This window comes from Castanea sativa, chromosome 10, assembly GCF_040712315.1.
Source record: "Castanea sativa cultivar Marrone di Chiusa Pesio chromosome 10, ASM4071231v1".
NCBI classification, from domain to species: Eukaryota; Viridiplantae; Streptophyta; class Magnoliopsida; order Fagales; family Fagaceae; genus Castanea; species Castanea sativa.
Genome location: NC_134022.1, coordinates 21,111,324 through 21,125,054, shown reverse-complemented (window position 1 = coordinate 21,125,054; position 13,731 = coordinate 21,111,324). Strand labels below are relative to the sequence as shown.

Below are 13,731 nucleotides of genomic sequence, written 5' to 3'. Positions count from 1 at the left end.
GAAAAATATAGATGCCGTAGAATTTTGCCCCAAAAAAGTGATGAGATGATTTTAAAATCTCCACGTGCTACAAATACAAATTATTTTACAACAATTTTACAAATTATTGATGTAACAAATTCTTATTAGTTCTAATATGAGTTCATCACTAATATCACATTTATACTTACCAATAATTATTTGAAAAATGTTAAAACCACATCAGCATTTTGTAAAATTGTTGTAAAATAATTTGTTTGTAGCATTAATTTTTTTTTTTATAATATTTTTAAACGTTATTAATTTGTTGAGACTTTAGAGGTTCCTTCCAATAGTTTAATATTATTACTAACCCCAAAAAAAGTATATATGACTTTATGCCCAAATTAAATAGATTTCCTTAAATCTTAATTATTCTTTAATGATTTAATAGTTTAGATTTTGTCATGTTAGTATTCCACTAACAATAATTTTAATTTTTTTGTTTATAATATTATTTTATTATTTTAAGAGTATTGTTAGTGAAATACTAACATGGCAGAATCTATACCCTTAAATCATAAAAGAGTGAATAGAATTTAAAGAAAGAGTATCTTAAAAAATCTAGAGGATTTAAATCCAAATATCTTGCCCAAGAACCAAAAAAACCTTAAAAAAAAAATTATGAGACACCCATTATCCAAAAGCAAACAAAGAAAATCAGCCACTTATGCATGTCTATTAAAATAAAAATAAAATAATTAGTGAGCTTCCCAATTATTATTTTTTTAAAATTTTTTGGTGCACTTTTTTTTTGGAAAAATTAACAAAGCTTTAATAAACAAAAAATTATTAGGTAGAACCAAGCATTCAGAGGCCCATTTAAGGCAGAAAATGGGCCGCTTCAAAAACTGGTTTCTTTTAATCCAATAGTTTCCCTGCGGGCCAGCCCCTTCACTGGTTTTTGGAGTTCCACCCTACTTCCACTTGGTAATCATTTCACGTATATGTACAGATTGAACATATTAATCAAACCATAATCTACTAGAACTCCACGAGATTTTACCAATTTGGTTTCGGATTTGCCCTAATAAATTTGCATAATATTTTTTTTTAATGAATATTAGCTACATGACAATATTTTGTAATTGTTGACACAAATTTTTATAATTAAAACAACATTACTTTTACATAGATTCATTATTGACACTAATTTTATTACACATTAATCACAATAATCTGTATATTTTCTATTAAAAAAAATAATTCAAAAATCATATTTCTTAACTTTCTTGATACGAGTGCAAAAATGACTGCTTGCTTTATAGCTTGGGTTTCAAAAAAATCATTTCCAATAAGACAGCTGCATAAGAAATCACTTCTTCCTAAGAATGCCCTAAATAAAATAAGAAAACATCCACATTGAGAATGAAATTCTACTCATTGTTCTTCTGAAAAAAAAAAGAATTTATGCAGCTGTTAAATAATTTATTTGAATAATTTGATAATCTATTATTCTAATAATGATCTATGCAAGTATTTATTCCTTAAATTAAACGTCAACTATGCGCAAAGAGTTAAGTATAAATATTTCTTAGTTCACGATCTCTCTTACCTAGTTGTAATAAAAAATAATAATATACTTGGTTCAGTTTAAAATTGGAATGGGTTAGGATTTTGAGTTTATTATCTATAATTTGATGCTTAAGTCGATTCCATGATAATTACAAGTTCATTTCACATGGACGAACCAAAATATGATTAGGTTATATATATTATAATTATGTGAAGAGCTTATTTGAGCATATTTAAATAAAAGCTATATTTGCATGGGGTCATAATTGAACATGCTTCTTACTTGTTGCTTGTGACTCTATTTATCTTTTTGGACACTCTTTGTGTTCAAAGCATAGGGATGAGATTATAGTCTCACATAAATTAGTCACTCTATAAATTCAACCAATATAACTAAATGATTGAAATTTAATGGACAAATCTAAGATACAAAACATAAAAAAGAATTTCTAGTGGCCAAGTTTTGGGTCACAAAACTTTGATCTTGAATTCGAATCCTCCTAATCTCTACGAGTAAGCGCATTAGTACTTAGTTTCCTTCATTTTGCCCCGGGCGCATAGCATAGGGTTGTCACACTCCTCTTTTGTATGGTTTATTTTATATATTTTTAATCTAATCTTTTTTAATAGTGAGTTTTTGTTAACAAATATCTTCAATGATATTATTATATTAAGGAAGTTTTGATTTGAAAAAAAAAAAAAAAACCAACTATTTTTTTATAACTTTTATTTTTTTCTCAGTATCAAAATCTTTATATTTATATTATATTATATATATAACCCTAATTTTGCTGTGACTAATGATGAGTATATCTGATATGTGTGCTTGATAGAATATCCAGCTTGACCTTCTTCAAGAACGTTTCGTACTCATTTTTATCAAATTCCCGCCATTTTCAGATTCTTCAGTCCAGGAAGTTCGTTTGAGAGCTTTCTTTCATCTCTATGGCCTTTGAAGCAGAATCAGACTTTTCCAAGCAACTAACCACCAGGTCCCATTTTTCTCTCTTTAACACTAATTTGTGCAAGTTTTAAGGCAGTCTATTGCATGTTTTCAAATGGGTATGTTTGGTTCTTGAGAAAGGTGGAGAAAATAAAAATGTGAGCTTTGAGTTCTGAAGTTTCTTTCAGTGTGTATGGGTTTTATCAATTTGTTGATTAGTATTTTGCAAGTGGGTTCTCTCTCTTCTTTTATGCAATTTGCGTAGTTTTTGAGGCAGGTTCTTGCATGGTTTCAAATGGGTATGTTTGGTTACTGAGAAAGAGCTGGAAAAGTAATTGGAAATTTAGAGTTTTTTTTTTTAATATAAATTTTTTTTGATCAGTATTTTGCAAGTAGCTTCCAAGTCTCTCCCTATCTTCGTTTATGCAGTTTGTGAGGCTTTGAGGCAGTTAATTCCAAGTAAATCAAATGGGTATGTTTGGGGGGAATTTGGGTTTTAGATTTAGACAATATTTTGAAAGGAAAAGTTGCCATGGTTTTTCCATTGGAACACTGTTATGTTTGTATCTATTTATAGTAATTTGTTAACTGTTATACGGTTCCTAGTTATGTTTGGTTGCTGAGAAAATCCCCCCTTCCCCCCTTCCCCCCCCCCCCCCCCAAAAAAAAGCAAAATTTAATTTTGATAGTTCTTTTGCTTGAATATTCATGTCCTGTTTTGTTTAATGTGTATGCATGTTCAGTAATGTGCTGGTGTATACTTTAAGGAATGTCTTTTGATAGCAAGGGGTCAGGGTAGTTGAGAAGGGTCACGGTTAATGCAAGCAAGTGTATGGCTTACCAAACTATATTTCAATATTGTTATAATTATCAACTGTAGGTTTTAGAATCTTTATCAAAGGTGAGGAACATAGAAGTGAGCTATTCTTAAAATTTTATAATTCTATTGGCCTTCCTTTTGTGCTTGGTTTGTTTTCCTTTTTCCTATTGTTGCTGCTGCCTTAGAGCCTGTCCTTGCTGTATTTAGCACACCGAGGTAGAGTAGTATTTTAGAACTCGGAATATTTTCAACTTGCTTAGAGAATCTCATTAAATCACTACAAGTCTACATCTAATCTATATATTTTATATTGTTATGCATCACTTTATTTGAAAAAGTAAAAATAAATTTTTATGATGTAATGTTTTAAAGTAAACCAAATCTCAATGGAACTCTCCCCCTAACAATATCATATGTTGCTAAAATTAAGTTAGCCCCTCTTTGGACCAAACATTCTCTTATTCAATATCATGAAATTCCATAGTTCTTGCATATAGATAGAAACTGAGATTGTGAGGGCTTTACAACTATCAGGAGTTTTGAGTTGTTTTAAAATTTTCATTTATCTGCTGATTTGACGGTGGCTGATTTTCAGATTTCACATTTTGTATTTCTGCGCACGTGTTTTTGAGGCATTATCCAGCTAGCACTTCCAAACTTGTTAAAATGGTTGTAAGAAAGTCATACTCAATGCACAGGGACTTTTGTGTTTCTGGGAGGCGGTTTGGTAGGAGACCTACCCCTAATTTTGAAGAGGCACTTTAACACTAGTTGAAGATGGAAAATGAGGTTCCTGTTGTTTGATCGTATTTTGCGGAAAAATGGCTTATTGGAGGCCAGATCCTTTGATTCTTTTTTCTTGCATTGCAGTACTCCCCTGCATGGATATTATTCAAAATACTATTCAGTCTTCTGTCTTCTCATGTATTGTGTTATAATGTCTCAAATTTGAGCAAGTAACATGTCTTGACAAACTGTACAAATTGATGTTAACAAGTGAAGGTTATTGCTGTGAGGTTGATTTTGTCTGTTGCTTATGTAATATATTGACTTGGCTCCATATGATTGAAGGATTTTTGACACACTTGTTTACAGGCACAAATGTTCTGCTTGCTACAAGCAGTATAACAAAAAGGAGCATCTTGTTGAGCACATGAAGGTCTCATACCACTCAGTTCATCAGCCTAGATGCGGGGTGTGTCTGAAGCACTGTAAATCTTTTGAATCGCTGAGGGAGCATGTTATTGGTGAGATATTATTTCATATGCATTCTGATCTAGAGTATTAGATGTTTGTATGGGTTTATCTCCTAAATTGCTTATCTCATATGTTCTGTATCATTTAGGTCCATTGCCAAAAGAAGATTGTTCAAGGGTTTTCTCTGAACAAGGCTGTAATCTTTGCTTGAAAGTTTTTGATAGCCCCATTTCTCTCAGTGAGCATAAGAGAAGTTGCCGACTACCTGCACCTAGTCCTATAGTAAGTTGATAACTGTAAACTTCAAGCACCCCTACAAAATTTAAAAGTTTATTATCTTCTGGTACTTCTGAATGCTCTTTTCCTTTAATCAATCAAAGACACTCATAGCAGCAATTGTATATAGACATGCAAACTCAAATGGTCATATACTTTGTGTTGAACTGTTTCAGGGAGCCATGAAATTGCCATATTCAGACCCAATTGTTGTAAGCCACAATGGCAGAGGTCCTGGAGCAATTGCCATAGATTGTGAAATGGTTGGAGGTGGAGATGATGGAACGCTAGACCTTTGTGCTTTGGTGTGTCTAATTGATGAAGATGAGAATGTGATTTTCCACACGTATGTGCGTCCTCAAATTTCTGTCACTAATTACAGGTACTTGTATGCTCTATATCGTCCTTGATTTCTTTAAAGGAATTATCAACAATTGGCCCACTTATAATTCACATGTCACCATAAATATTTTCAGATACGAAATAACTGGGTTAACTGAAGAGCATCTAAGAGATGCCATGCCATTAAAGTTAGTTCAAGAAAAAATTTTGCAAATTCTGTACAATGGTGAATCCATTGTGAGGGCAAGGATGCAGGGTGGAAAGGCTAGGCTTCTTGTGGGGCATGCATTGGAGCATGATTTGGATTGCTTAAGAATGACTTATCCTGATAACCTGCTGAGGTATTAGAAACGGTTTCTAGATGCCAGACTTAGTTTATGAAGCAAGTGCATCTTAAAATTTCATCTTGAGAAATGTACAAGATTGCAGTTATAATCGAATGAAAGTATTATGTCATATCATATATTCTGCTCCAGGATCAGCATATGCAACTGGCAACTTAGTAGACTACTTATCTGCTACACCATATGAAGTAGTTGATATGGGACTTTTGTTATTGAGTTAGCCATACACCTCACACGTTTCTAGCGATTCACATGGCATCATCAAATGATACAAATCTTGGATAAGAATCTATGACGCACTAGAACGCCCTTGTTTACGATCCTTTACTCCGACAATTTAATTGTCTATTTTTTTTAAAAATCATTTTATTTCTTTAAAGTGTATTCCGATTGAGTCTTTTTTTTTTTTTCTTATAACCTTTAATGAGTCTCTTTTTTGTTATCACAGTATTATCAATTTGTCGTAGGATTTCAATATATTGACAACATTTGCATTATCTTTATGGACCTGAAGTTTTGCAGCAAAGACTGGATTTTTACCTTCAATTGTGATGGAAAACATAGGAAATTATCCTTTAAAAAAAAAATCTTCATTTGCTTTCAACACATCTTAACTCTATATAAGATTAAAGATTGATAAGAGTATATAAATATTATACTTCTACCCCCTTCCCTTCTTAAATATTATCCATAATTTCTAGCTTGCCCCAAAGTTTCTCTGAAGTTGATGGTATCACTCTTTTTTGGTCAATATCATAGGGGCCCGATAGTCCACTTCTTTTTTCTTAGTTCAGCCAAAACTAGAAGTGCTGGGCCTTGATCATTGTAAAATTTTGGAGAAGCTAAGTAGTTTTACTAGCATATATTTAATTTAGACTTAAAAGCTTTGCATGAAGATCAAAGTTTCTGAATCAAACTTCCAAGTTTTGGAAAATTGGAACACATTATGCTATACTTTTACTTGGCAGATTTTTAATGGAGATTAAAGTTTGTTTTTGATGGTTACCATTTTGTTTCTTTTAATGCAGGGATACGGCAAAGTACCCTCCATTGATGAAAACAAATCTGGTTTGCCACTCACTCAAGTACCTCACCCAAAAATATCTAGGGCAAGTTCTTCTCGGTTGTTTTATTGATAATGATCTTGAGTTTTCCTTGGTTTTCTAAATAATCTCTTTGGTTTTCAATGGTTTTTATCTGAAGAAGCATGGTCATAACACTTAATTTTGTACTTCTTGTACCAGTGTTGTGCTTGTAATGCTTTCTTGATATCTTAAAGCATGTTCATATTAGTTATATAATGGAACCGCAATTTTGGCATATTTGCCCCATGGAACACTTGATGTTGCTATCATAATGCTGATGTTGTTGTTGGGAATTGTTTTTTTTCTTTTTTTCTTTTTTTTGTTCTAAACATATTTGTCCCCATACAAAGTAGAAAGAACAAAAATAATCTTATCTGGAAGATTACAAGGGACTTCAAGAAAGGTTGAAGAAAGAGTCTCTTTATTACTCTGAAATATGTTTCTTGTGGTAAACATCAATCTTGACTCATTCAACTTAATCGTCATTGAGCACAGTTGATTTATATGTGAATGATAGCAATCTTCATAAGGAACCCATGATTTGGTTTAGGGATCTCCATGATGCACTTTACATAGAATTGATACTATTATTTGCTTGAAAAAGTAGAACTTTGTGAGTGTTTTAGTTAATAGTTAGGGTCACATTGTTTTAATTTTTCAGGTACAATATCCAGACTAGCTTTCATGATCCATATGTAGATAGTGTGTCTGCAATGAGATTGTACAAGAGAATGCGTGCCCAAGATCATCCGAATGATGCTAGTGAGATATCAACTGATGCCTACAAATCCCAAAACGTTACTAGCAAATTTGATTCTTTAAGAGCTAAGGAACTTGAGCAGATGAGCCCAGATGAGCTTTATGAAATTTCAAGACCAAACTATAAGTGTTGGTGTCTGGACTCAAGCCAAGCAATACAGCCATAGCAATTGATTGCTTTCATCCATCAGACTTGTTGATCTTCTCAGAGCATGGAAGGCTATCATTTTTTTATTTACATTTTATTGAGGTTGGAGAGGAATATAGTTTCAAAGTAGCCCATTCTTAGGATTAGATTGGTGTTGGAGCTATAGTAGGGGTTCTACATATTTGGAGGGATCTTACTAGGGTGTTAATATTGTTTGATACCTTCCACAAGAAAAAATAAAAATGAAGAACTTGCTGTGTAAATTAACGTTTTTTTTTTCCAACAGGGTGTCGTAAACACTTTACAGATTTCTGTTTTTCCACTGAACTGCTCCTTGTACAGGACTGAATTCCAACATCTGCAAATGCAGGGGAAAGATAACCAAGATGATGTCCTTAATCTTTCTCAGTTTTATGTGATTTATTTTATGCAATCTGTGTGGCTTCTCTATAGAAAGGTTTATGTTAGTCATCAAATGTACTTTGGAGTGGTCACCAGAATTCTCAATAGTAATTGGAACAATTTTCTGGGGTTATTTGTAGAAGGCGCAGAACGTAGCTGCAGTTTTGCCCTTGCAGAAGTTGTTTAACTATCCTGGTCAATAATATGGATGTCCTAATAAATTCAGTAGTCACTTCTTACTTCTTAAGATCACAGCTGGTAATAATTTATATCACAAGTTCTTATTGCTGGAATTTTTGAGAATCTTATTGCTGGATTTGAAAAACTGGATGTTTGAAATTTTTTTTTTTTCTTATAAGATATATTTATGTTTTTGTTAGAAACTGTAAAATGTACGTAAGACAACTTAAAGTAGAAAAATAAATATTTATAAAATAAAATAAAATAACAGACAGTTTTAGAATGTTCTATTGTGTTACTCTCATGTTTAAAAGCTATTAATCAATTTGATTATCATATCAATGTAACAACTTCAAAACACGAAACGTTTAACGGTTTTTCAGTTAAAGTTCTTTACAACTAAAATTTTTATAATAAAACCATACCTTTTTACAATAATCCTAAACTGGAATTTACATTCATTTCCTTTTTATGATAATTGAATTCAATATAGTTCAGTATTAGTTCTTGACAGTTTTTGTTTCAAGCAAACTTTCCTAAAAAAAAAAAATGTAAAAGCAAATTCTTCAAATTTGTGACAAATTTTTTCTCATATTTCTCTTTTATTTGACAAGAAGAGACTTTACTAATTGAGTTAACTAGAACTCATTAATCATTCTATGTGTAAACATATAGTATTATGATAAAACACTTGTTTTATGGGTCATGAAGCTGTTGAAATTTCTTTTTCAGTGGTTTTTGTTTTAAAAGTCATCAAGGTCATCAGGACCCTTGAAATAATTTTTTTCACGAATTTTTCATACTTTTTTCAAGGGTTTGGACCCTTAAAAAAAAAAATCAACCTTTTTTGTAGTGATGGTATTATAATATGTCGAAAACCAAGTTGAAAACTAGTCTCATGCACACATTATGAGCCTGCCTGAGTTTTTGTTTAATTATTTTTTTTATATATAATACTACTAAATAAATGTGTAGTATGAATGTAGATAAGAATTTTTTTTAATTGACTATTTTATCTTTTGTTATTTATTTTATTCTAAATTTTCATTTAACCAAGTGTCAAATACTTTTTTTTCCACATAATTTATATTTTGAAGGACATCAAAGGATCATTTTGAAAATAATAAAAAATAGACAAAAAAGAAGTCTTATTCGAATTATATATTTAGTCAACAAACTGAAAATCCTAAATATGCGCCATAATCAGTTTCCCTTTCTTTTCTTTTCTCAAAAAACCTTCTCCTTCTCATTTCTTCTTAAAAAGAGAAAAAAAAAAAAAAAAAAAAAAAAAACCACCAGGAAGAACTAAGAAGAATCTGAATGGCGGTGACTGGAAAGGGGAGTGAGGGCACGCCACCGCTATGGGATAGTGTGTTGGAGCTGATAAAGGCAGCGCAGGAGAGGAACAGGCTGCTGTGGACGGTGCAACTCATAATAAATTTTCACATTGATTTATTTGAGGTTTAATTTTTAATTATCCATTTTGGTTTTTAGATTCTCACTATAAATTTTCTTCCTTCATTAAGCCCCATTTTTTTCCTTAACTTAATTCCTTAACCTGTGCGCACAAAAATGTTTGATTTTGCTTATTATTAGCAATTATTTCCATTTGTGTTCCTCCAAAAATCATTTCCATTCCGAGAATATATTGACATCATGATATTGTGCATGTCTGATATCTCTCTCTCTCTCTCTCTCTCTATATATATATATATGAATATGAGTACCTTTCTTTGTCTTTCGCAAAACCCATTTTTTCTTCTAATTTTTCTTTCTTGCAGATTTCTCTCTAACAAAGTTTTCTCGGATCTATCCAAGCCAAGAAGGTGCAATTCTTTTTTCTTTATTCTCCCTTCGTTTTCATTTTATTTCATTGTTTATTCATAAATGCACGTATTATTGCTACGTATTACAAAGTTCAGTTTTTACAAGGAAAACAATATTGTTTTTTTTTTTTAAAATCGAAAATTGGTTTTTTGTTCCATATATATGTATTTACAAAAAACAATTCATCCTCCAAAACAAAAATGATTATATTCTTCAATTTCGTATGTTGGTCTGTTTAATAGTAGCCAAATTTCAATCTGTTTTTGCTTTTTTGTTGTCTAAAATGTTTTGCATGCCTACAATGGATGGGGTTTTTTGTGATTGATGTGGTTGGATGAGTGGCTGTGAGAGAAGAAAGTTATATTCTTGTAAGTATATATGTTTATGTTCCAACTAGGGTTTCTTTTTTATATATATATATTTTGAGAGAGTTCTAACTTATAACATCCGCTCTTAATGATAGTTCTTTATTATCAGACCAAAACACCTCTCATATATATACCCTTGCTTTTGATATGAAGCTATATATTGAGACAATTTTTTGAATGGGGTAATATGGTCATTGTGTTAAACTAACACACTAGTGACACTATAATCAGTGAAAGATGAAAATGTCTCCCTAGCCCTTTCTAAGGAGGTCAACGTGTTTTAACAATGACCCTAAGACTAATACATGTATTTTTATTTTTTATATAAAAAAAAGTAATTCAAAAAAGTGGATGAAAAAATTATGGCAGCTTAGCTTATCTTTCTCCCACTATACGTGTTTATTAAGTACTCTCAGAGTATTATAAATAACTACTCTTCTTTTTTATATAATTGTGAGTCCTATTAATTAAATTTATAATAAGACTCACAATGAGAGTATGCATCTATGATACTCTTAGAATATTCAATATTTTTTTATACTTGAATTCCTTGACGAGAAGTAATAAAGCCAGGACCGGAGTGTGGTTCAATCTTTGAAAATTTCTAGCTTTGCTTTTTATTAATGACAAATATTTCCATTTAGGTTTCAAAAAATCTTTCCATTTGGGTAATAGATTGTGCATATCTCTCTATATTTCAAGGCATTTATATTCAGCGAAGACATTTTTCCTTGGTGAACTTTTTCTTTGTCATCTACAAAACAATTCTCTTTTCTCACCAATCAATCTCTCTGTTAGGGTTTTGAGGCATATCTTGAAGTTCTTTTCAATGGAAGCCAACCGCCCTGTTGGTTCGGTATATATATATACTCGTCCATTTTGTTACAGAAATACCCTATACTATTCATTTATCTTTTTTAAACTTCAGTAATTTGTTATTTGAATGATGTTTGATTTTATTTGCAGACTTGTGTGCTGAAAGTGAATATTAATTGTTGCAAAGCATGTCCTGGGAAACTGAGAAAAAAGTTGCAAAAGGTCTATGGTATATATTTCAATTTTCTATTAAATAATTCTTTTAAGTAGTTTATATTTTATTTTTATTTATAATAATATTGTTCTCATTTTTTATGGTGGCATAGGAGTGAGTTCTATCTATATTGATGTAAAACAAGGGTTGGTTAAAGTTACTGGTAACATAGAACCAACCAAAGTTGTAGAGGCAATAAAAAAGATTGGAAGAAAGGCAGAGCTTTTGTCCTATGAAAAGGACCCCCCAGTTACACAAGAGAATCTTAACCACTTATTCACTAAGATACATAATAATCATATTGCTGATTCTGATTCTAATCTTGATGATGACGACGACGACGAAGATGATGATAGTGATGATTTGCATGATGAAAATTGTGAATATGCTCATCATAATAATCATAAAACAAAGCCTAGGCACGACCATGGACCAAATGGGCATCATCAACACCATCACAATGTGAATGACAAGAGAGAGACTAGAGGTACTCCTCTACACCATAACAATGTGAATGGGAGGAGAGAGACTAGAGGCACTCCTCTACGTGGTGCAACCAAAGGGTATGGCTATGGTCTACCAAGGCCACCGCCGGCAAGGCCACCATATGGGTATCCAGCAATGCCACCTGCCGCGAGACCACCATATGGGTATCCAGCAGCAATGCCACCATATGGGTATCAAGGGTATCACCATCAACAAGGGATGTATGCAAGGCCACCACCGCCACCACCACCTCCACCAGTGGCTTATTATGATCATCAGTATAGGCCAATGATGCAACAACCAAGGGTGGCACCACCATTGCCTCCATATGGTTCTCGCTATACTAGGGATGCACCCGTTGGCAACTCCGTCTTCCACTATTTTAGTGATGATAACACTAAAGGTTGTTCTATAATGTGAGTTGTTGCTGCAGTGCTTTGCTTGGCTTTGGGTTTTTCTTAACAAAGCTAAATATATTCTAAGTATATTGTCTTTTAATTTTATTTGACTTTTCATGAGACCTCTTTTTTTTGTTCATTCAAAAAACATTTGAGATGAAGTTACGAACTTACGGCTCTTGTAATTATGAAGTTGGAATATAATTACAAACTTCATAATTAATTTGTATATTTCTGAGTACAATTTTTTTCATAATTACTGACATGATTCTTTATAGATGGAGTAACATTACTTCCATTTGTTAGGAAAAATTGTGTGACTCTAGACTTATTCCTCTCTGTTATATGCCTCCAAATTTGCAAACATATGTGTTTTGTGTGACATAGGCAATGACATGATCTCAAGTATTTTTCGTGATGTGTTAATAACAAATTAAGGATGTTTAAGTCTGATTTTTTTGGCTAAGCAATTTGCTTTGGATGCTTCTAAACCCCCAATGTATTTAAGTTGGTGGCTCATTGGGTTTTGCTTACGTTGTTTTTAAAGATACGGCCGGATATATCCTTCTCAAGGAATTGGCAAATGAAAGTGAAATAATGGATCAATTTATTTCAAGAACTTGAAATCACTCAATGTTACTTGTGATTGCTATAAATTTTTCTGTATGTGATAAATGCATGGCTAAAGTTGACAAATCAATATACTAAAAGATAGAAAATCCATAACTTACACCGACAACAAAGAATTAGAGATGTCAGATTCATCCATGCAATTTTCAAAAGAATAATATTTTAACTCATAGTTTCCCTGCCTTAAGGTAGAAAGTGTAGGGTTTGGTTTGTGTGTATAGCTGAGTTGCTTGTGTTGTGTTGTGATGGGGTTTTATTGCTAGGGTTTGGTGTTTCTATTTCATTCTTGGTGGTTCTCTACGATTCTTCTAAGACCACATCATTTGTCACAACTTTTATGACAATTTGCGGAAGTGGTTGATTTAGTGATGGATAATCACTTTGACATAGATCTACCATTTTTTTTTCCCATTACTTACAATAGACCATTGTGACAATTTTTTTAAAAAAAAAATTATCCCTAGACTTTCTTATCTATTTAAACTTTGTGGAGTTCTAGTTATTTATAATTGCAGCTAGGTAATGCTAGCTAGGAAGCACGAGTATGCCTCTAGGGGTGGCGTACCTGCTCCGATAGCTCGCATAGACACGGTGTGCAGCTGTCGACGCGGTTGCACGTGCGTCCATCGCGAGTCTCTTTTTTTTTTCTCGATTTTCGATTCAGGCTGATTTGGTCTGAAACGGACCAAATAGCCCCAAATCGGTCCAATTTGGGCTGAAAAATGTGTTTTTTTAAATAAAAAAAAAAAAAAAGTTAAAACAAACGGCAAAAGACACAGTTTCACTCTATTTAAAAGGAAAAAAAAAAAAACCCTAAAACGCATCTCTCTCTCTCTCTCTCAAAACCATGGCTCAACCCCTTCAGCTCTCCTCAAGCTCATTGACCCAAGCTCACTTCATGGAATGGTCACTTTCATGGAATGGTTATGTACTTATGTATTCAGTATTTACTTTATTATCTAC

General features: G+C 32.3%; 2 protein-coding genes across 3 annotated transcripts; both read left to right on the top strand.

The window, feature by feature from the left end:
- The first annotated feature begins 2,335 nt into the window (after positions 1-2,335).
- LOC142612685 (uncharacterized) lies at positions 2,336-7,804 on the top strand. Of its 2 annotated transcripts, XM_075784816.1 has the most exons (7): positions 2,336-2,525; positions 4,392-4,543; positions 4,642-4,775; positions 4,946-5,151; positions 5,246-5,452; positions 6,484-6,564; positions 7,202-7,804. In XM_075784816.1, the coding sequence occupies exons 1-7, from the start codon at positions 2,479-2,481 to the stop codon at positions 7,464-7,466; spliced, it is 1,092 nt and encodes a 363-aa protein (XP_075640931.1). In that variant the 5' UTR covers positions 2,336-2,478; the 3' UTR covers positions 7,467-7,804. The 2 variants fall into 2 exon arrangements, with proteins under 2 accessions (XP_075640931.1, XP_075640932.1); XM_075784817.1 differs by lacking the exon at positions 6,484-6,564 and having other exon boundaries at positions 2,342-2,525.
- A 3,249-nt stretch (positions 7,805-11,053) lies between these two features.
- LOC142612213 (uncharacterized) lies at positions 11,054-12,160 on the top strand. Its single transcript, XM_075784328.1, has 3 exons — positions 11,054-11,080; positions 11,191-11,269; positions 11,367-12,160. The coding sequence occupies exons 1-3, from the start codon at positions 11,054-11,056 to the stop codon at positions 12,158-12,160; spliced, it is 900 nt and encodes a 299-aa protein (XP_075640443.1).
- The last annotated feature ends 1,571 nt before the right edge of the window (positions 12,161-13,731 follow it).

Coding starts and splice junctions, on each gene's coding strand:
- LOC142612685 (XM_075784816.1), top strand. CDS start 2,479: ATGGCCTTTGAAGCAGAATCAGACTTTTCCAAGCAACTAACCACCAG. Junction 4,776..4,945: donor TACCTGCACCTAGTCCTATA/GTAAGTTGATAA, acceptor GAACTGTTTCAG/GGAGCCATGAAATTGCCATA. Junction 5,152..5,245: donor ATTTCTGTCACTAATTACAG/GTACTTGTATGC, acceptor AAATATTTTCAG/ATACGAAATAACTGGGTTAA.
- LOC142612213 (XM_075784328.1), top strand. CDS start 11,054: ATGGAAGCCAACCGCCCTGTTGGTTCG. Junction 11,081..11,190: donor CCAACCGCCCTGTTGGTTCG/GTATATATATAT, acceptor TTTTATTTGCAG/ACTTGTGTGCTGAAAGTGAA. Junction 11,270..11,366: donor AAAGTTGCAAAAGGTCTATG/GTATATATTTCA, acceptor ATGGTGGCATAG/GAGTGAGTTCTATCTATATT.